Source organism: Mytilus edulis, chromosome 8 (assembly GCF_963676685.1).
Source record: "Mytilus edulis chromosome 8, xbMytEdul2.2, whole genome shotgun sequence".
NCBI classification, from domain to species: domain Eukaryota; kingdom Metazoa; phylum Mollusca; class Bivalvia; order Mytilida; family Mytilidae; genus Mytilus; species Mytilus edulis.
This window is the reverse complement of record NC_092351.1, coordinates 74,589,733-74,616,721: the sequence shown is the minus strand read 5'-3', so window position 1 is coordinate 74,616,721 and position 26,989 is coordinate 74,589,733. Positions and strand designations below refer to the sequence as shown.

At 31.1% G+C, this 26,989-nt stretch overlaps 2 protein-coding genes across 2 annotated transcripts; one reads left to right on the top strand and one right to left on the bottom strand.

The window, feature by feature from the left end:
* Positions 1 to 1,543: 1,543 nt before the first annotated feature.
* LOC139486264 (uncharacterized) lies at positions 1,544 to 7,738 on the bottom strand. The gene is made up of 3 exons (XM_071271061.1): positions 7,594 to 7,738; positions 5,753 to 5,896; positions 1,544 to 1,740 (listed from the first exon to the last, which is right to left on the bottom strand). Exons 1-3 carry the CDS (start codon positions 7,736 to 7,738, stop codon positions 1,688 to 1,690), a joined length of 342 nt encoding a protein of 113 aa, XP_071127162.1. The 3' UTR covers positions 1,544 to 1,687.
* Positions 7,685 to 26,228, top strand: LOC139486263 (protein arginine N-methyltransferase 9-like). Its single transcript, XM_071271060.1, has 10 exons — positions 7,685 to 8,438; positions 11,416 to 11,652; positions 13,150 to 13,317; positions 14,596 to 14,713; positions 15,538 to 15,617; positions 16,905 to 17,076; positions 17,993 to 18,200; positions 19,709 to 20,246; positions 20,940 to 21,096; positions 25,840 to 26,228. Exons 1-10 carry the CDS (start codon positions 8,149 to 8,151, stop codon positions 26,206 to 26,208), a joined length of 2,337 nt encoding a protein of 778 aa, XP_071127161.1. The 5' UTR covers positions 7,685 to 8,148; the 3' UTR covers positions 26,209 to 26,228.
* Positions 26,229 to 26,989: the final 761 nt, after the last annotated feature.

Sequence of the window (26,989 nt, the reverse complement as noted above, 5' to 3'; positions counted from 1 at the left end):
TATCAAAGAACCCCATTTATTCAATTTTTGATGAAATCAAACAAAGTTTAATTTTGGACCCCGATTTGGACCAACTTGAAAACTGGGCCAATAATCAAGAATCTAAGTACATTTTTAGATTCAGCATATCAAAGAACCTAACTGATTCATTTTTTGTCAAAATCAAACTAAGTTTAATTTTGGACCCTTTGGACCTTAATGTAGACCAATTTGAAAACGGGACCAAAAGTTAAGAATCTACATACACAGTCATGACAGTTAGATTCAGCATATCAAAGAACCCCAATTATTCAATTTTGATGAAATCAAACAAAAGTTTAATTTTGGACCCTTTGGGCCCCTTATTATGTTGGGACCAAAACTCCCAAAATCAAACCCAACCTTTCTTTTATGGTCATAAACCTTGTGTTTAAATTTCATAGATTTCTATTTACTTATACTAACGTTATGGTGCGAAAACCAAGAAAAATGCTTATTTGGGTCCCTTTTTGGCCCCTAATTCCTAAACTGTTGGGACCTAAACTCCCAAAATCAATACCAACCTTCCTTTTGTAGTCATTAACATTGTGTTTAAATTTCATTGATTTCTATTTACTTAAACTAATGTTATTGTGCGAAAACCAAGAATAATGCTTATTTGGGCCCTTTTTTGGCCCCTAATTCCTAAACTGTTGAGACCAAAACTCCCAAAATCAATCCCAACCGTTCTTTTGTGGTCATAAACCTTGTGTCAAAATTTCATAGATTTCTATTAACTTAAACTAAAGTTATAGTGCGAAAACCAAGAAAATGCTTATTTGGGCCCTTTTTGGCCCCTAATTCCTAAAATGTTGGGACCAAAACTCCCAAAATCAATACCAACCTTCCTTTTGTGGTCATAAACCTTGTGTTAAAATTTCATAGATTTCCATTCACTTTTACTAAAGTTAGAGTGCGAAAACTAAAAGTATTCGGACGCCGGACGACGACGACGACGACGACGACGCAGACGCCAACGTGATAGCAATATACGACGAAAATTTTTTCAAAATTTGCGGTCGTATAAAAAGAACTAAATTACAGAAATCGCCTAAATTTTACAATTTTTTAAGTTATGTACAGCTTATTCGAAAACAACAATAAAAAATATAGGTCACCGATGAGTTAATAAAAATATTTCAATTTTAATACCAAAAAATGGCATTTTTGCACCAAAGGGAGATAATTTGGAGCTTTTTCGATATCTACATTTTAAAAGTCACCTGGGGCCAACACGAATTGATTTTTTTGAATGATTTTTGTTCCATATGATAAAAGTTACAACTACTAAAGGTAATTAATAAAGTTTGTAATGAAAAATAAATGTTTAATTTTTTTCTAAAAATCTTATACCCGCGAGCCTCCTTAATACCAAATTGATTTCATGGACAACACACAAAATATGCCAAACCTAAATGTGAGACCATGATGATGCATCTATAAACAAGATACGGCCTGTTCTACTTTGTAAATTTCTCCAAAACAAAGCTTTAAACAAAATTTCTGCAGAGCTTGCGCTGCTTGATTACCAAGTCTCACATTTTATTACATTAATCATCTAAACAAAGAAAAAACAAATTCTTTGACTTTTAAACACATTCTTTCTTCAGTAAATAACAATATTATCAAACTGCAAAAGTTCAAAGCAGAGTCTATGTAAGCAATCCTATTAACGTGTTGGAAACCATGGTGATAAAACGTCCTTGTACTTCAGTTTTGTTTCTGAAAAGAAAAAAAACAAATTGAAATTACATTTAGAAGAATATTAAAATCTAAACTTTTCTGTTGATACAAAGGGGAGGAAAAACTTTATTGCTTGTATTTTCAAAAGTCTGCATACACCCCTTCACATACAACAACTGGCTCATCTAAATCTGTGGTTAACATACATGAGGGGCCTAAAAGGTTATTTTCATTCTTCATAATCGGCGCGTTTTCGCTATCATGACCCTTTTTATAGATATTTTTTTGTGATCATGGAAATTTATTTTCTGTGAATCGTGATTGACAAAAAATTCAACTCGTGATGAGACCATGAAAATTGATACCCATGAAAATAAATGAATCCACAGTATACAAAAATAAGGAAATATGATATAATTGCCAATGATACAAGTTACCACCAAAGTTCAACTGAAGTGGATGCAAGCTGTTGTAGATACCTGTACAGTCTTCAACATTGAAAAAAACTCATAATCATGATATTGTTTAGTCGGCTCTAAAAGGCCCAGACAAGAAAGTTCTTATTTTTAAAATTATTTTAAATGAAGGAATATATTTCTCAGTTCCTTATGCAAAGCTTTGATTCCTTGCCAAGCTTTGACTATTCTTTTATCCTTTTTTGAGTATATAAACTTTTAAAAAAAAATTGAGTAATTGGTTAACAAATATTTTGGCCTCAAGCATCACTGACATGACTGAAAGGCATATATATGGGGTCTCATTGGGGGTTCTGATCCCAGATCCCACTTACTGTTTTGTCAGATTCCCGTATCCCGCTTACACTATGTACGTAAGCAATTCTCATTTTTTTGTAATTTCCTGTGTATCGTTAGACTTCATTTTTTGTTTTCACGGCACAATAATTTGACTTTCAAGTGTCACGCTTACAAAAAAAAACGGCAGTTCCGTGTGACCTTAGACCCCAATGAAACCCACTATATATTGTCAAAATGCACATCTGGTACACTACTGGAAATGTTGTTATTCCATACTGGTTTTATTTTGTTTGTTTTTCTCTTTACGATTTAGATTTTGAATAAAAAAGCATATTCATCATGCAAAATGTCACATGCTTTTACATATTCAGAACAGAACAGAACAGAACATATTTTATTTCCAATTAAGGGCCCACAAGGGGCATACAGAGCATACATGAATAAGGAAAAAGAATATTGATTATATTTAAGGTTATATAATTAGTTTTGGTAAATACTTGACATCAAATACATTTTTTCCCCTGATGTATAATAAAACAATAACCATGATTAGTTGAAAGGTATATATTCGTGCTGTCCAATCAAAATGGGTCTTTTAGAACTGACTCAGTATGCATTAGGTAATAAAACAGTTATTGAATGTGTAACAGTGCACTAGATCAAAATATATTTCACGAGGTATGAAGATGAGGTCATTGTTCTATTGCACGAAGCCAACTTTTATTCTGTTCAGCCGTTGTAGTGAATATCTATTTTTCAAAAATCTATTTGAAAGAAATCCACTTTATATTTACTTCATTTAAGGTAACACGATACCGAATGGCATATCTCCCGATTTCCAAAATTTTTGGCATACGTGTACTTTGAATCGAGTTACATCGGAATATGTAATAAAATTTGGGGGTCACCATTTTTGTTTTTTTGTAATTTTCATAGGAAAATGTCAATTTTGGCGACAAATTTACTTGGGTATATAGGGGAAATGCCTTTTTTTCGGCTTATTTTTTTAGATTTTCAAATGGATGGCTATTTTCTTATATACGGAGTAAGACAAAAAACTAACATAATATCCAGGATTGCATAGTGAATCCATACACATATAGAAACTCATATGTCACCATCCTTGTTTTTGAAATAAATGGCTTCAAAGTTGATCAATAGGCCTAGAATTTGACCAAAAACATGTGACGTTATGGTGTACGGAATTCCTTCTCAGAGAAATGAAGAAAAAATATGTGTCGGGATCTGAATGAGTATATTTTATTTTCATTTCCCCTGTCGACTGTCGTTAAGTTACTAGTAATGCAATATAAAATTCTACTGAATCATATATAATTTTATTTCGTCCTGCACATGGAATTTCACTCATATGAATTAATATTAAAATCGTCTGATTTTCACATCAAACGAGCATATACTTGAAACTTGCGTAAACAGGTTCCATGTGAATCTTATGATAATAGTTCATGCATGCATAAATCACCGGAATTTTGTACACGTTAAATTCACGTAAATATTTGAAATAAAATTATTTAAATAATATCTTTGTTCTAAAATTTGATTAAAACCATATAAAATACCATCAGATTTTTGTTAAGTTTACGTGAAAATTAAATGAAACATTTCACGTGAGATTCATCCAAATTACTGATTTTTAACTCCATCATATTAGACAATGATGGTATCATCACTGCATCCCGTGATGCAGAAATATAGTATTTTAAAAAACTTGATTCATTTAACAGTTTTTTAATTGCTCGGTTAGATGGTTGTTTAACGTTCAATGGCAAATAGTTCATGCATGTTTGGGACGACACAATACAATTTTGAAGACATTTTTTTTTTATAAAAGACACATTTGATGCACCAGTCAACAATGGTCAAAAAAGATTAAACGTTCTGTTATTTGTGAAAATTATGAAGAAAAATAATGATCCTGATAAAATACACATTCCAAAAAATAACATAACACAACTCCAAGAAAAATTCAAAACGAAAACATCCCTTATCAAATGACGAAATCAAAAGCTGAAAAACATCAAAAGAATGATAAGCAGCTGTCATATTCTTGACTTGGTACATACAATACATGTAGTATAGTGTACTCTGCGTGGTGTAAATGTGTCACTTGGTTGCTCAGCAAATAGGACAAACCTTGTAAACTGTTAACCCGAATAATTCAGTCATTATATTCCATTTTATTTGTGAAAAAATATTTACATAACAAATCTTGAGATGATATATGCATTCTTTATATAAGTAAAGCAACTGCGAAATTCAAAAGTTGTAGACGCAAGTGGATACTCGGGGCTGGCTTTAATCAGACTGTATCGAATCTGCCGAATCAAGTGCCCATGTATTTCTCAGCCTTCGTTAACTTTCTAATGCTTCATTTCGATGTTGCTGTCCGTCACCTGGTTTATAGGATTACAAAGCTGGCACTGTATTTTAAAATATTTCCAAAACTATAATATCCAATTTACTCTGTACAGACCAATGGATTTCAGAGACTGTTTACACATGGAACACAGGAAAAGTTATTCGGCTAAATAACCACTTTTTTTACATTCCATACAAACAAACTATTTTCTGTATGATTTTCAACGTCTTCTTGTATTGTGCTTTTCCCCCTAATTTATCCGTATTCTCATCCAAATAAATTTCAATTTTGTCCGAGCGGTGTTTTTGATGATCATTTTAAAACGAATTAATAGTTGTAAAATTCCCCGTTTTTTTTCACACATCATCCTAAGCTTCTATAAATTAGATTTCTACTTTCAAAACAAAATTTCATGGGGATTCGGCGTGAATCATGAATAAGTACTAATTGCAAAAATAAACCAAAGTTTACTTTTATAAATTGTTATTTGGATGGAGAGTTGTCTCATTGGCACTCACACCACATCTTCCTATATCTATACCAAGAATAAAAATAAAGTGATAAAACTGTGTCTGTTATGCATAAGAACATATATAGATAAAGCGTGCAGATGCCCAAATATCAAAGAAACAGAATATTTAAAAAGTAAAGTAATACTTTTTAAAGATTAACAATGAGCAGAATGATTGCCGGAAAACAATAAAACAATCTATGTCAAATAACCGCTACGTATTGCATTAAAACTCTCGGCAATCTGCATCTAGGGAAGTTAACGTTAAAAATGTCACACAAAACTCGCTGCATTGGCTTTTAAGTTATATGTATGAACGTTATTCGATAACGTCAGGAACGATAACTCATGGCGTAACGTCATTCGGTATCGTGTAACCTTAAGACAATATTTATACATTTTTACCTGGTTCTCTAAATGCATCAGGATGTCTTGCCATATAATCTTCATACATCAACTGTTCTCTTCTATTCCTGTTGTTTTTGTATACTACAATCTGGTGGCCAACAAAAGCTCCAACTCCTATACCTATAAAATGCTTGTATATACCTACAATAAAGAGAAAAATAATAAATTCTTTAGTTACAATTACTTATCTTCCCCGAGGCCCTCAGAATATAACAAGATTATGAGTAACTACCTTTAGTATATATATCTGTGTATCTACAAGAATATAACAAGATTGTGAGTAACTACCTTTAGTATATCTGTGTATCTACAAGAATATAACAAGATTATGAGTAACTACCTTTAGTATATCTGTGTATCTACAAGAATATAACAAGATTGTGAGTAACTACCTTTAGTATATCTGTGTATCTACAAGAATATAACAAGATTATGAGTAACTACCTTTAGTATATCTGTGTATCTACAAGAATATAACAAGATTGTGAGTAACTACCTTTAGTATATCTGTGTATCTACAAGAATATAACAAGATTATGAGTAACTACCTTTAGTATATCTGTGTATCTACAAGAATATAACAAGATTGTGAGTAACTACCTTTAGTATATCTGTGTATCTACAAGAATATAACAAGATTGTGAGATAAATACATGTACATAACAAAAGTATATACTGTAAATTCTAAAATGTTTGCAATACATACATGTACATACACTATGACATATAAAGGTATATACTGTAAATTCTTAAATTATTACGATATGTACGTGTACATACAAAAGATGTCAAAGATCTTCCTGATTTTTTTATTACCTGTCTCTGGTGGATTATTAATAATTATCAATATTTTGTGGGTTCATGGTCATGATGGTCTAGTGGTTAAGTTCGATGGCTACAGTCAGTGCTGAAGGTCCTAAGATAAATATTAGTATTGAACATTGTAAATATGTTAGTGACACATCTCCATTAATACCAATCATGGGGAGTGTACACAGATTCAACTGTACCCTTGCACCTCTCGAGGGGTGCTCCATAAACAGAGGCATACAATATGTAAAACTTATTATAGAACAGTTTGCTTTGATTTCTAAAATTTGATAATTTCTTGCTTTGCGTCTCAGATCTCAAATTTGTTTTATTCAGGAAATATAAGAGGGTGGTAATGCCCTTTACCGTCAGGCGTGAAATGGTCATATTTGTTAAAATTTTACTGTGATTCGTTAGATGTCTCAAATAATTATCATGATTATCGTTACCGTTATTTTTGGAGAAAAAATAGTTTGATTCGTCAAATTCAGCGGATTTTTTTATCGTCTAAAGGAACGTGTACATTTTATCGTCATGCACTAAAAATTTCTGTTAACGTCATTTGGCAAGAATTTTTAGCATTATCATGATTATACGTCATGTAGGTACCCCATTACTACCCTCATATAAGACATATAAACTGTAAAAGAAGCGGCTATCAAACTTTTCACAAACTGATCATAAAAAATCTTCTTTGTTTATAATCCTACCAGTACCAACAATGCAACATGACCAAGCTATTAACCAATTTTTATGTCACTTTTCACTTAAATAAAATTCGCTTTGTAAATACCAGTTAACAGTTATCTGTGGTGTGATTACCAATGCAGTGGCGGATCCAGGGGGGATCCGGGGGTTGGAACCCCCCCTTTTTTTTGGCCGATCAATGCATTTAAATGGGAGCATATAGTTGGAACACCCCCTTTACTCTGGGTTGGGAACCTTCCTTTTTAAAATGGCTGGATCCGCCACTGCAATGAGTCTAGATAACGTTGATTTTATATGACCAGTAGTACTCAGGTACTTACTTGAATAAATTGGCCTCCTTCCCATCAAATTTGTCATGCAAGCCATAGCAAAGCCACCCCCTCCTAGAATGAACTCAGCCAATCGAAAATCAAATGATGGATATCTGTGCTCATGGGTCATTTCGTTCATATCGTAGTTACTCATTTTGAGGAAAGTTGTTTGATTTAAAAAAAAAGTCAGAATAATGTCAAAGTCAAATGTCAAAGTCTATTTAGTTGTTCAATAGTATCCCGTAAAATGCAATTTTATAAACGTCTCCCAGACTAAGATGGAGACTTTCTAAATTAAGTTCAACGGATTCTTATTCCGTTTAAAATTAACCATTACATACAAATTTAATTATTTCAGCTAGTAATTAATTCTCAATACCAGAAATTTAATTATTTTTATGTTAATAAGCATTGTCAACATTTATATTATGATATGGGCATACTAGATTGTTATCGATAATTGTAGCATTTAATTTAGCATGTCACCTAGGAAAAAGGGGGAATTTTAGAACATTACCATGATTGAATAATGACAATATTTAGCTGTTTTACAAATTTTCTGACATGTCATCAGATACAAGTCACATAAGCAAGTCATCCTTGTCTTGTGCAAAGTCATTTCTTTCAAAGAAAAAGTATGGACGTTCCTTTGCCAATTTTTTGCTCTTTTTAAAACTTTCACCTCATAAACAAAGTGAAGTTATAGATGACTTTATACACTGTATGACAGAATGGACAAATCAGTTGATCTCTGAAGAAAGAATTGATGATCTGTTTAAATGTTATGACCAGGCATGTGAAATCCTCCCAGACTGTGAATCTATTCTAAATAATATTGGAGCTCAGCTATTTAGGTAAAGCTTAAACATGTTAAAAGCAAAATAGCCATACATGTATATCCTTAAAAGAGGCACTAGCTGTTAAATTCATCCAAAAATGCCAAAAATAACAATCACTGAAGCAGGTATAAATCCACACAAAGCTTGCTGCCTGGACAATATAATAATCAAAGGCAGAGTCCTTAAAGAACTAAAGGAACAAATCTCACCAATTCTCACATTGATATTTAAAAAGTCACTTAATTCTGGAGAAACACCTAAGGACTGGTAATTTTCGTTCATTTTTTTAATATAAATAAGGCCGTTAGTTTTCTCGTTTGAATTGTTTTACATTGTCTTATCAGCCTTTTAAAGCTGACTATGTGGTATGGGCTTTGCTCATTGTTGAAGGCCGTACAGTGACCTATAGTTGTTAATGTCTGTGTCATTTTGGTCTCCTGTGGACAGTTGTCTCATTGGCAATCATACCACATCTTTTTTTTTATAATGTAGCACCAGCCTTCAAAAAGGGGGGGAAATACAAACCCGTAAACTAGAGGCCAATATCTTTAACCTGCATACCTTTATGTATGTTGCAAGCTCATGGAGCACATCATTACAAGTGGCATCATGCCTCATCTTGAAAAACATCATATATTATACGATCTTCAGCACGGCTTCAGAAAATCAAGGTTGTGTGAAACACAATTACTAGACTTCATTCAAGAACTAGCACATTCAAATAATAAAAACACACAAATTGACTTGATCATAATGGACTTTGCTAAAGCGTTCAACAAAGTCTCACATCATCACCTCCTTTACAAACTCAAATTCTATGGTATTGAAAATTACACACTAAATTGGATTCAGGCATCTTTACAGGATAGAACACAAACAGTAGTCATTAATGGCATTTCCTCCACCTCAGTACCTGTAACATCTGGTGTACCACAAGGAACAGTATTGGGCCCAATACTGTTTCTCATCTATATAAATGACTTACCGGAATACCTACAACACAGCAAGCTTAGACTCTTTGCTGATGACAGCATAATTTACAGGGAAATAAAAACACAAGATGATTGTCATAAGCTACAACTTGACCTAGACTCAGCAGTTCGATGGGAGTCAGATTGGCTTATGGCATTTCACCCTGATCATGCTGATAGATATACCAACCTTCATGACCTTTCCATCTCACAAAAGAAAAATAACTACCAGCATAAATACATCCTCCACCATCACATCCTCAAGTAAGACCCAAACTAAAATATAATTGTAGTTGCTTGGACACCCATATGAAAGAACAACAGATACAATTAGAAAAGGTACAGAGACCAGCTGTCCAATATGTACACAACAACTACGTTTACAAGAGCAAAATCGTGTAAATCAGTTGAAAAAGCCACCACTAGCTGAGAGACGCTTAAAAACCAGACTTATTCTATTTTATAAAGTAATACATTGTCTTGTAGACATCCATAGCATATTCTTGAACAAACAGACAGCAGAACAAGACAAAATCAAATTCAGACATACAGAGTAATTACAGACACATCCAAACTTCCAAAGTTAATTTATGCAATTGGATTTTTCTAGGTCTGTTAAATGGTTAAATTTTATATTAAAGATTAAAAATTTATATTTATCATTAATTTTACCTGTATAATAAGGATTTTTTTTGTAAATAGAATCAGTCAATCAAATGGCTTATCATTTACATTTGTTGAACTTTCAATGTTGACATTCTTTTCCTTTAAAATAAATAACCAAAACACACATGTCTTGTAAAAACATGTCTCGTAGCTAGTGCCCCTTTGAGGTAATACAACATATTAATTATACAATACAATACAATACAATACAATATTTTTTATTGTCAATCAAGGATGCCCTTAAAGAGCAGTATAATTACAAACAATTTATTACAATGATTGTTATTAATTCTTAATGATATACAAATGATCAAGTATAGATTAATGAAAATAAACACAAAAGCAAAATTAAAACTGCAGATATTTATATATGTATACATGTATATTCAACATGTAAAAATGTTATTCAACTGTTTATAAGTACCATTAGTGCCATATAAAACTGATTATTAAATTAAATAGGTGTTTTAGAACTTCTAAACCCATTAGCCATATAAACATATTATATGTCCTTAATTCCTTAATTTGATTTAAGCGTTAAATTAATAAGGACATTATTGTAGCTAGGCCTGGTAAGGCCTGAATATAACAATGTATAATGAGTCTTGCATAACTTAAAACGAATATGGATATTCTGAAACAACATGAACACAAAATGCAGAAAACAATTTTGTCATTTTGTAGAGAAGAGTAACAAAATTTTGTATGGAAAGCTAAAGTAAATGATTTGCATGAAAATAAACATGATTAATAATCAATCAGCAAAAGTATAAATTAATAAACCAGTTTGCAAATATAAAACGTTCTGACTTCGATATTTATAATAGTAATTATCTATTGATTAATTATAAGGTCAATGATGAACTTGGGGCTAGAATATTTGGGCTGAATTGGTACCAGATTGGTCAAGGGCCAAAACAACCTGATTCCATTAATAATTTGTGGTGAAATTGTCACAGATCAAGAAAAAAAGTAGCACAATATTGGAAAGTGCAAAAGTTCTTTTTGAGGGCTGGTAAAAATTTGTGAAAATTTATTTTAATATATATAAGGGAAACTTGTCAATTTTGGGATGGGACTAGTACTAGCTGAAAAAGATTTTGACACAGCCTGACCCCATGTAAACTATTGAATATGATATAATGTAAAATGGTTCAGCCAAGTTTCAAAACCAAAGATAATATATACATGAATCTATTTTATTCAGACTTGGTTACATTGAAGAAGCAGCCCTATACATCAGAAGATCTATAGATTCTCAATGTTATTTATTTTATTCAGACTTGGTTACATTGAGGAAGCAGCCCTATACATCAGAAGATCTATAGATTCTCAATGTTATTTGTTTTATTCAGACTTGGTTACATTGAAGAAGCAGCCCTATACATCAGAAGATCTATACAGATTAATCCAGATTACACAGCAGCCAGACAGAATTTAGAAAATGTTTGCAGTCATCTGGTTGAGCGCTGGCATTTCCGAATGTTGAATGATGTGAGACGTAATTGTGCATACCGTATTGCAATACGTAGAGCAGCACAAAGAGGTCATAGATCAGTGTTAGATATAGGCTCTGGAACAGGAATCTTAAGGTATGAATAATCTTGGAGTTTGTAGATCATTTTATAAAAAATATTGTTTTTTTTACTATTTGGTGGGGTGGTTGTCTCTATAACTCATTCCTCATTTCCATTTTTTATTTCATGATCAATATATATTTGTATAAAAGAAGATATTAAACACATGTCAATGAGATACATGTAGCAACTGATATATTATGCTAATGTTGTATTTGATTTAGTTTGTAAATACTGTGGACGTCTTTGAGTTTAATGTTTGAGAAATAAACTTTTTTTTTGAATGGTTTTCAGTTTTGAAATACATGTACAAAAGCATAACCCATTGTGGTGAATTGTTCATTTCAGTATAAAACTGATTTTAACCTATTTGATCATTGTTGATATATTTAATAATATTTGTAGAAAATTGGTATTTATCATGTTTATTGAATATATATATACATGATACTTGTCTTGCTGGGTTTATTTTTTTGCTCATTGTTGAAGGCCAAATGGTGACCTATAGTTGTAAAATGTCTGTGTCATTTTGGTCTCTTGTGGACAGTTGTCTCATTGGCAATCATACCACATCTTTTTTATATTATTTGAAGAGAATGATAAATGCCCAGTAAAATGAATGAATGCATGAGACAGGCAATAGATATGATTAACTTACAATGGTACATAACACTACAGGGAGATAACTCTGTAAAATTAGCTAAACATTTTAACCACATTCTATTGTTAAGGAAATATTAAGTTTCTCAATGATAAAAATAAGTGTTTGTCAAACTGCTTTATATCCAATGATTTTCTTTTCAATAAATTCTGTGTCATTGTGTGCATTTCAATATTTTTGATTTTTTAAAATTTTTGTCAAAGGGTCAAAGTTAATATTTGTAAAAATTGTATGAAAATTAAACGAGTCGAATTAATTTTAGTCAATGTATAAGGTTTTTAACTTTATAGGAACTAATTGTTTTAGAATTCAAAGTCCATGTTGACCCCTAACTTGTTTTGTTTCTGAAAGTCTGATGGTTCCATATGTTGTATTTATTTTTCTTCTCTATCACATACTGTGGAATCATTAAGGTGGTACCTAACACTACAGGGAGATAACTCTGTAAAGTCAGCTAAACGTTTTGATTACATTGTGTTGTAAATGGAATATTAAGCTTCTTAATGATCAAAATTGGTGTTTGTCAAACTGCTATACATAACCAGTGTAATTTTTCTGACAAAAAAGTTGGTTCAAAATTTTTGAAATTTTTTTATTTTTGTTTATGGGTCAAAGTAAATACTTTGTCAAAATTTTATGAAAATTAAACGAACCAAATTAATTTTAGTAAAAGTGTTGGGTCCACCTTAATTTTCGTTTGTACCAATTTTTGTGGATATCTAACTTCATTGCTTTGGCGAAGTCTGCATAGAAGCCTATAGGAAATTTGTTGGTTTATCTTATCCATGAAATCCACAGAAAATGGTATCCATTGAATTATAATGAATTTACAGTACTCATTTTACTTTCAGTTTATTTGCCATGAAGGCAGGTATACCTGAAATACATGCCTGTGAGAAGTCAAAAACTATGTGTGAGATTGCTAATGATGTCTTCAGAGCTAACAAAGCTCAGGATACAATTGACTTGATCTGTAAAACTTCTACAGACATCCTAATTCCAGATGACATTCCAGACAGGTAGGTTGGTTTGAGCTGTGACCATAGTTACAGGTTGCATTTCTGTAAATATTGACAATGCAATTTGCCATAGGAATTCTTTTTACGGCTAAAACTATACCACTTTTACTATGAAGTTTAGAATAAAATCTTATCCTAAAATTAAAAGTTCATATGCACTACAATTTTTTACAAAGGTCAAAATATAGGGCTGTGTGGCATATTTTCAACGTTTATATGCCCTGAACTTCTCACAATTTAAACCAACACTAATTTTCTTAACTACCCCTACCTTGAAAAAAAAGGTTGCCACAGATTTCAATATAAACAAATTGCACATGTATATTTACTGGTAACATTCCCAAGTGATGTCTCTATGAGCATGATGAGAGGGAACACAGAGATTATAACTTGGAACCAGTATGTAAACAAAATTAATTTTCTATGAATATTCTAAATCTCCCCAAAAGAGGCGTGGTTTGAGAAACAGCTGTTTTTAAAAAGTGCAACCTACACATTAAATAACACACAAGTTTAAATTAGTTTTTACAGACATTCAATGGCTACACATTATTAACATGCTGAGGATTCATTTATTTCTCAAGTACCATTTTTTCATGGATTTAAAAGGATAACTTGCATGTAGTTGGATAATTTATTGTGTGGTTTTGGTGAAATCTGCATACAATCCTATCATTCCTATAGACATGATGGAAAATATGTCATTCTTTGAACATTTAATTTCGTGGTCCACGAAATCCATGAAAAATTGGTATCCAACAAATAATAATGAATCCACAGTACATTCATAGGTTAATTGTGCAGGACATTTATGAGACAGCAACCTGACAATGTAAAAATAAGAAAATGATATATGATCTTTAAAACAATAAATTGTTTTAATCACTCTGTCTGTGTCTAGAAATGTTGTGAATGAATTTACTAGAAATATTGTAAGAGGTCAGCTATTGAAACCAAAGGAGTAGGTTCGGTAAGGGCCAATTGTGGCCTCAAATTTCAGGTTCATCTAACGAATGAATTTGGACACTTTTTAAACACTTAAGTGTCTATTTTAGTTGATTCAATTAGTTTATGTGAAAAAATTTAACTGATTTACTCATTAAAAACGCTCCGATTCAAGCTTATAAATATGAAAACCTATCAAATATGCAAAAAATGTCACTTTTCATATGGTTTTTGTCAAAAATGAAAGTGGCTGCATCCGTTAGTAATTATATAATACCCTGACTCACTTGTAATAGAAGTAGGGCCAATACATGTCTTTAATTTCTCTTATAGAGTTTCATTAGTAGTGACGGAGACGTTTGATGCAGCTTTGTTTGGAGAGAACATTGTCAGTACAGTACAGCACGCTCTACAGAATTTAATGATTCCAGTTGACGATGACAAGGAAGAGGTACAGAGTGTTTAATCCTGTTTTTTTCTCTCGTAGTAAATTCCCGCAGCTGGAAAAAAAGTATATACTTTAACAGCTGTAAAAAGCATGATTTGGCTTTTTAACTATTTTGATCTGAGCGTCACTGATGAGTCTTATGGAGACGAAACACGCGTCTGGTGTATAAAATTATAATCCTGGTACTTTTGATAACTAATTATATGCATGATATTTCTAACAAGTCCAATTTCTAAAGTTTTGACTTAACTGTTCTGTACAATTGTAAGCATGGTTAATTAAGTACATATTCCAGAATTTTATTTCAGTTACAATTTTGAAGTGGCTTGGTTTTTTTTCAATTTTGGATAGCATTTGAATTATCTGAGTAAGGGTTTCTTTTTATTTTCAACTCTGAAGAACATGACATGAAAGTTTATTAACTACAGTTCAAAGGGAAGTAATCTTTTCATGTTAATTGTCTCCCCTATTAACTTTTGTCTCTCATGTGCATGCACTAACTATTATTGAACTATTATGTTGTATTTTTATTATTTTGTTGTCATAAAAAAAATCTTTGTATCATTGTATGAAATATAAAACCTGCGAAGTCCATATTGGTCAAATGAAGAATTTCTATTTCTATATAACATTAAATGCTAAGTAACTTTTGTTGACTGTTGAAGTTTAAACTACGACAGCCAGCAAGGCTTGTTAATAGAAAAACAGAAATTTAACTATCTGAAGTGGAGAAATGGTGTAGCATAGTTTATTAGATGGAGTGGTAGAATCTTTTTCATGTATACATGTATGTTATGTAATACTTTACTTGTGAAACTTTATTGTAGTTAAACCCTACAGTCATACCATGTGGAGCTACAATATATGTTTGTCCAATAGAATGTGAAACAATTAGGAACAAAAATAGGTAAATTTTCGAATATACATGTAGATTATGTAGAATTAGACGAACAAGAATAGAAGCTCGCTGTAGACGACTTTTCAAATGTTTACATTACATGAATGAGGGCAAATAAAGATAAAACAGAAAATCAAGTTGTAAATCTATTTGTAAATTTCAAAGTAGAAATCTATTTGTAAATTTCAAAGTAGAAATCTATTTGTAAATTTCAAAGTAGAAATCTATTTGTAAATTTCAAAGTAGAAATCTATTTGTACATTTCAAAGTAGAAATCTATTTGTAAATTTCAAAGTAGAAATCTATTTGTAAATTTCAAAGTAGAAATCTATTTGTAAATTTCAAAGTAGAAATCTATTTGTAAATTTCAAAGAAATCTATTTGTACATTTCAAAGTAGAAATCTATTTGTAAATTTCAAAGTAGAAATCTATTTGTACATTTCAAAGTAGAAAATGTATTGTCAAAACAGTGATTTTCTTTCCCATACCAGTTGTCGGGAAATCAGGCAAAAATCTATAATAAATAAAATAGTTTAAAATAAAGACATTTAGTTGTAAATAAAAAAAAAGGACAAATTCATTTGCAAGAATTGTTTAGATGAAAAATTCTTTATAAATGATTTTTAAAGTTAATGTTACCCATTAATCAAAAGAAATACAATTCCATATGCGAATAATTTAATTTTGGATGTAACAGGTCTTCTGATTGGCTGACGTTATTTTGTTATCAGCCCATAAACATAATTTAGTCATATGACTGTAACGTCATCAACGTTTTTTCATGGTTTTCTACGGTTTAAAATGGAATTTAGAATTAAATTATAAGAAATGACTGTAATATATTTTCTGTCTATTCGAAATAACATAAAAAATGTGGTGCACACTGTTAAATAACCCGCTATGTGCATTATTCAGTGTGCACCAAATTTTTTATGTTATTTCTTCATAGACAGAAAACATATTACAGTCATTCCTTAAATAGTTTGATATTTCATAAATATCCAACACTTTGAGAAAAATATTAAAAAGTCAACCAGGAGGAAATCAAAACCATAATGTGAGGAAAATAGAAATAAAAAATCTAACTGAAGTTAAAAAAACACTTCATAGAACGTCAGGTGTGATACAGATATTCCATACAGTCAATATCTTGTCAACTAAATCAAACCTAAACTTTCATACAGATGGTTTCAACTTAACCAAATAGAACCAATGGTTCAGTAGCTTCTTTTAAAGCAACAACCTTTAGAAATATTTGTTTTTCAGTTGATTACTTTTTTTATGCTTTTTTGCAGATTTTTATTCTCAGGTTTACAGAATGTTGACATTGCATACATTCCTATACACTGTACAACTGGGTCAAGGGTCGATCCATACACTACAGAAAATCTGTCAACATTACGAGGGAGTTATAAACCTTTAGCTGACCCAGTAATTCTTACCAAGGTCAATTTTACAAGTCTAGAGGTTAGTTCTGCTATAGTTTTTAATATTGGAAAATACCTTCATTATTAAATCACATGGCTGATGCTGTTAGCTTTTTCAATAAATAAGAGTTTTCACTTTGTAGATTTTGGATATCATGTTTCACATTTTTTGCTCTCTATCTAAATCCTTTTAATATGTTTTAGAATGAATGAAAATAAACATATTATATTAAACAAAAGCATAATTTTTCACAAAATTACTTTCAAGATTATGAATTTTTGTTTAAATTTAGATTCAGAATATTTAAATTCTAGTTTTTTAAGTAACTGACATTTTTGAATAAGAAAACTTATTTTTATTTTCCCTTTTCCATTAAAAAAAAAAAGAAAATACATCGAAATTGCAATAAAAATTCAGAAAAGACCAGGAACAAGGAAAATACAAATATATTTGTCACCTTTATGTAACTGTGGATTGATTGATTGTTTGTGGGTAATTGAGGAAAAGTTGTATTTTTTGGATATTTTATATCATGGTTTTGTCAAAGTCTACATACAAACCTTCATGAATATATGATATTAGTTGAAAATAGTTCCCACAAAATCAAACAAAATTGGTGTCTCACTAATTATATTGAATTCAAAGAAACCCCATGTGTGCTGTTTTTATTATGTCTTGTAGATACATATGAAGCACTTCATGTCACATACATCTTTTAAGATACTATAAATTCAGAAATTATTGAAATGTTTTTACTACATGTATTGTGAAAAATGTGACAGGATTATAATCACAAAACTCACATTTTTGAAATTTTGATACAAATTAAACAGGATTTTTCTCATTATCACAAAAATAAAAATCGCATTTCAGTCTAAAATGGCAAATCGAAATAATAAATGCAAGCAATAATTTCTGAATCTACAGTATCAAATATTTCTGCATCATTTGACAGGAATTAGACATTTTATGTAGTGGAATACAGTGGGATGCTGATGTTGATGTGACAAAGTGTGGTAAGCTGGATGCCATTGCACTATGGTTTGACCTTCACCTTGATGAGGACATCTCCATATCAACAGATCCAACCAATAAAAACTGCTGGGAACAAGCTATTTATCCTGTGCTGCCCTCTAACTTCTGTTATTGTCAGAATGGGCAAGGTAAGAGTGTTTATTTTGGCACTTACAATTAACATCTATTATTTATGCAGAACAATGCAGAAGAATGATTTGGGCAAAACAAATAGCTTAGTAGAAAATCTACAGAAAAGATAATGGCTGTTTTTGCATCATAAATCATATATATTTTTTTGTATATATACATAAAACAATTTTGAGCAATCATTTTTTTTTTAGGTTTCTCTTGTATTTCATTAATGGGAGACAACCCATATTACAAAAATCAATGGTTAAATGTTTCTTTTGTCTTGTTTTTACATCAATTCACTTTTTTATCAATTAAGGCTATTCAATTAGAACTGGTGTGGGAGGAAAAGGGTGGACTTATAATATCCACTTATATATTCTTTGAGTAAATTTGCATACATCAAATAGATGTGTAACAGTATTACCATACATGACTCTTGACCCTTGTCCAAATATACAATTTCATTTCCTACTCACAAACATAGATTTAAATAGAATAGTCCATACCTGTCAACTCACCCGTTTTTTGCGGGTGACACCCGTTATTTTCACCTCTCACCCGGGAGTTTTTCTTTACCCGGCTGGTCCCGGGAATTTCTTACATTACCTGTTTCACCCGGATTTCTGACCGGAATTGTTTCCGGTATTTAGAAGTAATACGACCTTCGGTTTTATCGGTCTTTTTCAATGTAACCAAAAGTCAAAATGTAGGACTGTTTACCTGAGCTACGTAACGATATTTTATTAGATGAACTTCCACTTTGCACTTCCCCTGAAACTGACATTGGTACATTTTGGGGAGAAATGTCCAAGTTGCATGACATTTTTCTTAACAAGCCAAGATTTTTTGTTTTTTCAAAACTTGCTAAAACATTACTGGTTTTGCCAAACAGCAATGCAGACAGTGAGAGGGCATTTTCTTTAGTAAAGAAAATAGCTACAGAGTTTAGGGCTGATCTTAATAAGGATACACTGTGTGCTCTTCTTTCTTGTAAAATGAATACACATTTGCATTGCTATGAACTGAAACCAAGTGCAGTTCTTTTTCTTTCAAGTCTGCTACTATGGAATATAACAATAGTCTGAAATAAACTTGTAAACATGTTCTAACTGTTTCATATACATATTGACTATATAAATTATATGTAAACATATTTTTGTTCTTCAATTGAGCCAGCAAAATGTCGTACGCGTTATGACCTGAGATTTTTTTTCTCAATGCAGGTCATGACCTGACTTTTCATTTTCAGAGGTTGACAGGTATGATAGTCCTAACTCTAAAGTCAGAAATAATTGCCAGGTTTTATTATTCCAAATAAGGTGTCTGTGTGAGTATCCCAATACATGTAATATAAGAACTCTCATTCTGAATATTATACATAAATTTGATGAAATCACAGAAATAATTTCGCATTTTTGTTTATTATTCAAATATACATGTATCTCAATAATAAATGCATGCAGTAATTTCTGAATTTACAGTATTGTACATTTTTTAAGAATTTTTGATATTTTTTTTGCAGTGCAGAATAACTACCAAATCCGTAGTGGAAGCAAGCTTCATTTGTGTTTTACTCTAGATGGAAACTACCTGCATTTAAATTCTTGTCAAGTGAAAGACTCAGATATTATGAGTTGTGATGTAGAAATGGCAGAAAACTTTGTCGTGCAGAATTACCATGACCCCGTTTTACTAGAAAGGACAGAAATCTCAAAATTAAACAATCTGGACATGAACAGAATATATTGCCAGGCAATTGAAAAATTTGTGATAAAAGGCGAAAGTGAAAACGTTTCCGTTTTAGACATGTGCTTAGAATTATCTCTTTTGACGATTCAACTTTTAAAACAGGGGATTTCCCATGCTACTGTGTTGGCAAGGAAGGAAGTCCATAATGATATAATTAGAATAGCCATGAACAATGATCTTGACCTTAGTTGTCTATTTATAGAAGATAATGTTAGGAGTGTATCTAATTTGCATAATTTGTTGGTGTGTGACATAATAGACACATGTGGAGCTTTGAGACAACAGATTCTGGAAGATATAGCTTTGCTCAGGTTGGTACACATCTTTGGCCAGGATTTTCAGTTCCGCTCTTACATTTTTGGTGAAGATTTCTCCTACATCTTGTCATTTTGCATTTCCTGCACAAATGCAGGAAAGTTTTTTTTAAAATGTTAAAATTAAAAAATTACCTTGTAACAGAATTTTTTTTTTGTCTTAAAATCCTAAAAGTCATTTTGTTGCCCATTGTTACAGTATTGACATTGCAATCTGCATTTCTTACATTGTCATATTGTTAAAATAGATTTGTTAAATGCAAATTTGTCTGCCATTACCTAAAGTCAAACAAGTTCCCATAAACAATTATTAACATTTTACATCATAATAGACGTATTTACACTTGTATGCAAATTTGTCTGCCATCACATAACATCACACAGGTTCCCGTAAACTTTGACTTCATAATTCAAAACATTTGACGTCACAACTAAAAAGTGATTGTTGCGTGACGTCAAAAGGTTATTCGGAGGTGATATAAGGTCATTCGGAGGCAAAATACAGCTAATTACCAAAAACGTAAATACGTTTATTGATGGTTGCAGCACCCAGAGGGTTTTTTGGAGACAGATTCCAACTCTTTCTGAGCAAATTCAGCTAAATACCCTAAAGTTTATATACTTCTATTATTTATTTTCTAACTTATAAGTTGTGACTAGAAAATCAAATAAATTTTTGACTTTTCACAGGGTGACCAGTTTAACCAAAGAAGGAAGAGTTTTGCCTGGGAGAGTTACTATACATGGAGTTTGTGTTGAGTCCGTAGATCTACAGATGGACAGTGCTGTCATTAATGATGAAGTCACACTCGGATTCACTGTGGCGAAATTTATGAATGATTTTCAGGTATTATGTAATAACAGATGATTCCTATATATACCCATGACTGAAATTTGGTGTTTCATTTCTGTACTCTTTTATTTTTTAGGGTAGATAACTGTCAGACTAAGATCTGAAATAACTCAACAATATAATTTACACAGCCATTTTTCATACTGTTCTCCCCTTTTTTGTACATATTTTTTTTAAAGATTAAAATGTTTCCTTAAATGAAGGATTTAACAAACAATGCATTAAAAAATTTATATACTTTAGTTTAAACAATATTTATTCAGATAATTCATCATGAACATGATGAAACAATATTATACAAATGAAATAATGTTCAGGATTCAGAAACAAGCAATTTGCTTTTACAAATCTGTCTCTTTTATATACTTTACTCGACTTAAAGACAAATCCTTCTATTCAGATCTACCAATAATATCTTCTTTATATTTTATTTTTACTTTAGGCTAGGTAAAAGCTTTAAAATAAGCAAATAAAAAAATGGGGTCACCGACCTCGTTTTCGATTTAAAACGCCATCTTTTTCACGGAATTTGGAAATTGGGACTTCTACTCAATAGCAGTGTAATATTTTTTTTAAAGTCCGTATCCAATAAAAACTTGTCTGTTTTGTTAACCTAGTTGTTAATACAAACTATTTTAATAATATCACCATTTTCTGAGTGGAAAATAATAATGATAAGTTGCTATAATAGTTTTCCCGCCTTTTTTATTGTGAAATACCTATAAAAAAATTAAGTTTAAAAAAAATTGACCAATAATTTCTCCATGAGTCTTCAATAGAATATGCGTTGTTTATATCTAAACAAAATAAGGAAATAAAAAGATGGGGTCACCGTAATGGAAAAAGAGATATTTCTAAAAAGGGGGTAACAATTTGAATTGGCGGGAACATATTGCGCCAATTCTAAAAACAACGTCGAAAGACGTTCGGCCGGTTTAGGCTATATTCTTACAAATTAGGGACAACCCAGTTCTCGTTATTTGCTGATTTGTTTGTTTGTTTGTTTTAAATTCACATTAATCTACACATGATAGTACTTAGTTTTAAGTTAGTATATAATCAAAGACACGTAATATAAATGCGGTGGTTGGAAAACAATGCGTTGTACAAATGTACACACGAATACTTCTATGAACATTTCATTTCAGGTTATTCATAGTGCTTATGTGTTTAACAGAAATTCTTTTTAAAATAGTGAAGACATTTTTATATATTAATATCATTGTTCAATCAAAGCTAGTATATCTGAAAGACAAGACAGAATTTAGCTTCAGGTATATATCATGAATTTTAATTTCGTTTAAGAATGTTATTCCTTTTTATTTAGATGATAATTACTTAAAATCATTAGAAATATAAGACTCCGTTTCCACTAACAATAAAGATCGATCATTTCTGAGATCGCCGATCTTTAGTATTGCAAAAATGAGAAAGATTGATCTTCAATCGGACGTAAAAATTCCATCTCCAGATGTAGTTTTAAAAGACCGATTTTTCTTCAAGTGAAAACGTTTTATATAAATCGCGATCGACTTTTCAATCAATCAATCGATATAAAATTCCAAGTGTTTTTTGTAGATATGAAAATAAATCTGCGCATGGTCAGTTTAAAAATGTTCTTAAAAAAAGCTGATTTCAGTGTTTATTCTCAAATGATTTGACAGAACGTGCCATAGAGATAATAAAAACCAAACAAATTCGACGTTTTTTGCGTCATTCTTCTGAAAATATATAAATAAAAAAAGAAGATGTGGTATGATTGCAAATAACACAATTCTCCACAAATGACCAATTGACACAGGAAATTATTAACTATGGGTCAAAGTACGGCCTACAACATTGAGCAAATCCCATACCGCATAAACAACTACAAAAGGTCCCGAAAGGACAAATGTAGCACAATTCAAACTAGAAAATAACAAAACAAAATTAATGAAAAACTAATAGATGTAGTTCTTTTACAAACAACAACCCCTTAATTACCGACTCCTGAGTTGAGACAGGAACCGTTTCAGCGCTCGACTGATACCATTACTTATTCGTTCCTTATTTGCTTATACGTTGAAATACGTTGCACCTATTACGAAACAAATCTTTTCAATTGTTTTCTTGTCTCTGGTGTTAGGTATGGGTTCTTAAAAGTGAAACATACCTATTACCGCGTATGTACCAGTTTTAGCGCTAGACCGATGACCTGCTACTTATTCGCTTACAATATGTTTGTTAAAGGTAACACCTTTTTAAACAAATATTTTCCATTTTTTTTTCTTGCCTCTGATGCTATATATTGGTTCTAAGAGGTAAAATAACCCTATACTAAGGCGTAAATACTCGTTTCAGTGCTCAACTGATGCCCTGTTACTTATTCGTTCCATATTCGCTTACTATACGTGTGGTATTCGGTGCACCTTTTAAAAAATATCTTTTCGATTGCATTTATTCATTATTATTTTTTATTTTCTGTAAATTACTCATCTTCCGTTATACGTAATTTTTTTCTGACAATTCTTTGTTTATGATTACTTATGACATGTTAATCAAAAATAAAATTAATAAATGCAGAAGCATATAATTATCTCATGAACCAAATATTTCCTTTATTCAATTTTCTACGATTTTTTGTTATCGAAATGGTTAGACCGATTATTTTAGATATGCAATGTATATAAATGTAAACGCACAAGTTCTTAAAAGATCGAAAACGAGAGATGCTCTTCAGAGATAGATTTTATTTCAATTACTTGCAAGTGTTAACGGGGTCTAATTAACATCACATCTGTTTTGATCATTCATCCTTAGGCATCAATGAATGTCGAAATATTCCGTTATGTTGCTAGAAACTCAGTCTAAGTATACTCATACAGATGTCATACCGTGAGTATGGATAAAACCTAGTCCGACCTCTTTTCTCAAATCTCATTTTAATTGATTTTTTTTCCATATGCATTCCTCTGTAATTCTTCATTCCGACAACTTTTTAACACAGACACGATTATGTTTTTTTCATACAAAAATTGAGCACCTTGCACATAAATATCAAATTTGGTAAATCGGAACAAACTCGGAATGGTCATATAAAAAACCTAGAATGTTAGAAGCTTTTATGTTAACTTCTCTAGATGTACTTTGTTTTACATGTATACGTCGTTAGGTTACTGTTTTGTTGGTGTTTATCAGAAATCTAATTATTATATTCATGTAAAAATGTAAGTGCCGTACACATTCAAAATACGTCAGTGCAATTTGCCATATCCATACATAGGCACGTTATGTACCTATTGCTAAAGATACATTGAATTTTGAGGATATGACCAGAATGATTGATGATTTTCGTATTTTCTTAATGATTTGTAAAATATTGATATAATTAAGAACCTACGAAAGTCTATACATATAGAAAATTAAGGAAAAAAGTATTATATTATAATTTGATTGGCTCATCTTTCTGTCGAGTATCCAGATTCTGTATCGTTTCTTTGCAGTCGTTTTTGTGTATTTGTTGTTGTTAGATTGCTGTATAGTTGACTCTCTTTTCATTCTCATATTTTATCCAATTCTTGAACATGTTTATTATATAAAAACAATTTTCATTTTTTTTTCTCGGAAAATTAACCTATCAAAACGATTGTCACTCTCTCCATCGGCTCAAAGAGGAATAACTCTAATAAACGTTTCCAGTTCGCGGAAACCGCGACGTCATAAACCGCTGACGGCATAGTACTGTTGCGCTTGTATATGCGCATAAACAATAGAGGGATTTGTCTTTAATATTATTCTACTACCATATTCTAAGACATCTATTTGACTTGTTTATTTTGACAGTAAAATACAGATAGTGGAATTAAAATAACATAACATATAAATTATACAAACTATTCAAAGTCAATGAGCCATGACTGAGCAAACAGGCCTTGTAATTTCTAAGATATGCCAATGCTAATACAACTGCATAATAGTAATATCATAGGTGGTTCCCCTTAAATCTTACCAAATCTTACACTTTAACATGTACTGTAAACTTTGCAAAAATTTCAATGTCAATAGACTATGACTGAGGGGACACAAATAATTAACCTCCATGTAAATAACATGTACTGATGCTTTTACAACTGCATACACATCTACTTTTGCATCGGTACTATTTCTGTACTAAAATATGTAGTACTGGAAATCTACTTTTAACATTTAGTACTATCTCTTTACTTTAAAATTATTGTAATATTTAGGTACTGGTATTTTACAGTACTTGATTTGTACTAAATATTTTGGTACATAAATTATACAATATTCCATGTTTGAAAATCATAATTTTAAGAGATTTGAAATAGAAAAACTCTCAAAATGCTGAAAATGTAACGGTAGTAACCAAAAATCTGTAGTACCTAAATTTCAAGTACAAATTAAGAACTGTAAAACACAGGTACCTAAATATTACAATAATTTTAAAGTAACAAAATAGTACTGAATATTAAAAGTAGATTTCCAGTACTACAAATTTTTAGTACAGAAATAGTACCAATGCAAAAGTAGCTGTGTACCACATACCAAATACAGACTCATTAGGTGGTTCCCTTAACTGACCAATTGACAAACTTTCACAAACTGCTGCCGTTGCCAGAAACAATAATTCCCTTTTACATGCTGTCAAGGGGAGACAAAAATGGCTTTATATTATCAATATTTGAATATTCATTCTACAGTGTGCATACTAATATTATTCTATCTTTAATTTTTTAGATGACAACTCATGTTGATATTGATCTATTAGAGTTTTCCCACAGAAAACTATCATCACCATTTGAACTTCTAACCTTTGACCTCAATGAAGAAATTTCAGAACATCATCCACCATCTTTTTTGAAAATGGAAAATAAGGTGAAGGTTGTTTCTGAGGAAACAGGTCAGGTTACTGCTGTTGTGTATTGGTTTGAATTTGAACTGTATGATGGGATACATTTTACTACATTAGATACTGTATCACATTGGAAACAGGCAGCCATTATGATGAAACCAGCAGAGGAACCAGTTCTAGCTGGTCAGGAACTTACTTTACATGTGACATTAGAAAATAGTTGTTTAAATATAAAAATGGAGTCATGTGTTTAAATTAAATTTTTAGAAAAATTTGTAATATTTTTTTGAAATTTTGTCAAACGGGATATTTATGTAAAACGAATTCAAGATGAAAGGTAAACATTGATGAGACAGCAACCCAGTCATATAATGTTAATAGCAATAGACATTCAGAGGTCACCAGTCTTAAACAAGCATAAATTATGTGACGAGCTATTCATTGATCAGAGAGATTACAAAAGTGTTTAATTATCAGTATTAGAAGATCTCTGGCATCAACATAAAACTATAAATAGAACAAAATAATAAAAGACAATATAAGAACCATAGGTACCAGTTTCAAGTGATTGATAGAATCATAAAAATGAGGCAGTTTTAGAAAGCATGGCCATTTTAAAAAGAATATAAATGGAAAAATTGGAAATTTATAAATCTAAAGTTCACTTTACCCTTGACTTAAACTGGTTCTGAAGAAATGCAGTCAGTTTCTCTTTGAATTCTCTACCATTTATTACTGAGGGGCCCTAAATACTTACTATGCAGTTTTGCTCATGGTTGAAGGCCATTGGGCCACTTATACATGCTTACTTTCACATCATTTGGTCTCGGGTGAAGAGTTTTTTTTGGCAATCATTCAACATTCTATTTGAATAAGTGGAAAGGAGAATAGTACAATACTCATAGCTGTGTAGGAGAAAATGCCATGGTTAATTTTTCAGACTTCATATTTTGGATCATACTAATCATTAGCGATCTAACTGAAAAATTAAAATAAGAAATTAGACATTTATTATTTGTAAAAAAATATTAAATA

What these genes read in the sequence shown, in the direction of transcription:
- LOC139486263 (XM_071271060.1), top strand. Translation starts at nt 8,149, where the DNA reads ATGTCATCAGATACAAGTCACATAAGCAAGTCATCCTTGTCTTGTGCA. An exon ending in TCTGGAACAGGAATCTTAAG is followed by an intron (nt 11,653 to 13,149) that starts GTATGAATAATC and finishes TTTTACTTTCAG; the next exon opens with TTTATTTGCCATGAAGGCAG. An exon ending in TCAATTTTACAAGTCTAGAG is followed by an intron (nt 17,077 to 17,992) that starts GTTAGTTCTGCT and finishes ATCATTTGACAG; the next exon opens with GAATTAGACATTTTATGTAG.
- LOC139486264 (XM_071271061.1), bottom strand. Translation starts at nt 7,738, where the DNA reads ATGAGTAACTACGATATGAACGAAATGACCCATGAGCACAGATATCCA. An exon ending in AAGGAGGCCAATTTATTCAA is followed by an intron (nt 5,897 to 7,593) that starts GTAAGTACCTGA and finishes TCTTTATTGTAG; the next exon opens with GTATATACAAGCATTTTATA. An exon ending in TGATGCATTTAGAGAACCAG is followed by an intron (nt 1,741 to 5,752) that starts GTAAAAATGTAT and finishes TTTTCTTTTCAG; the next exon opens with AAACAAAACTGAAGTACAAG.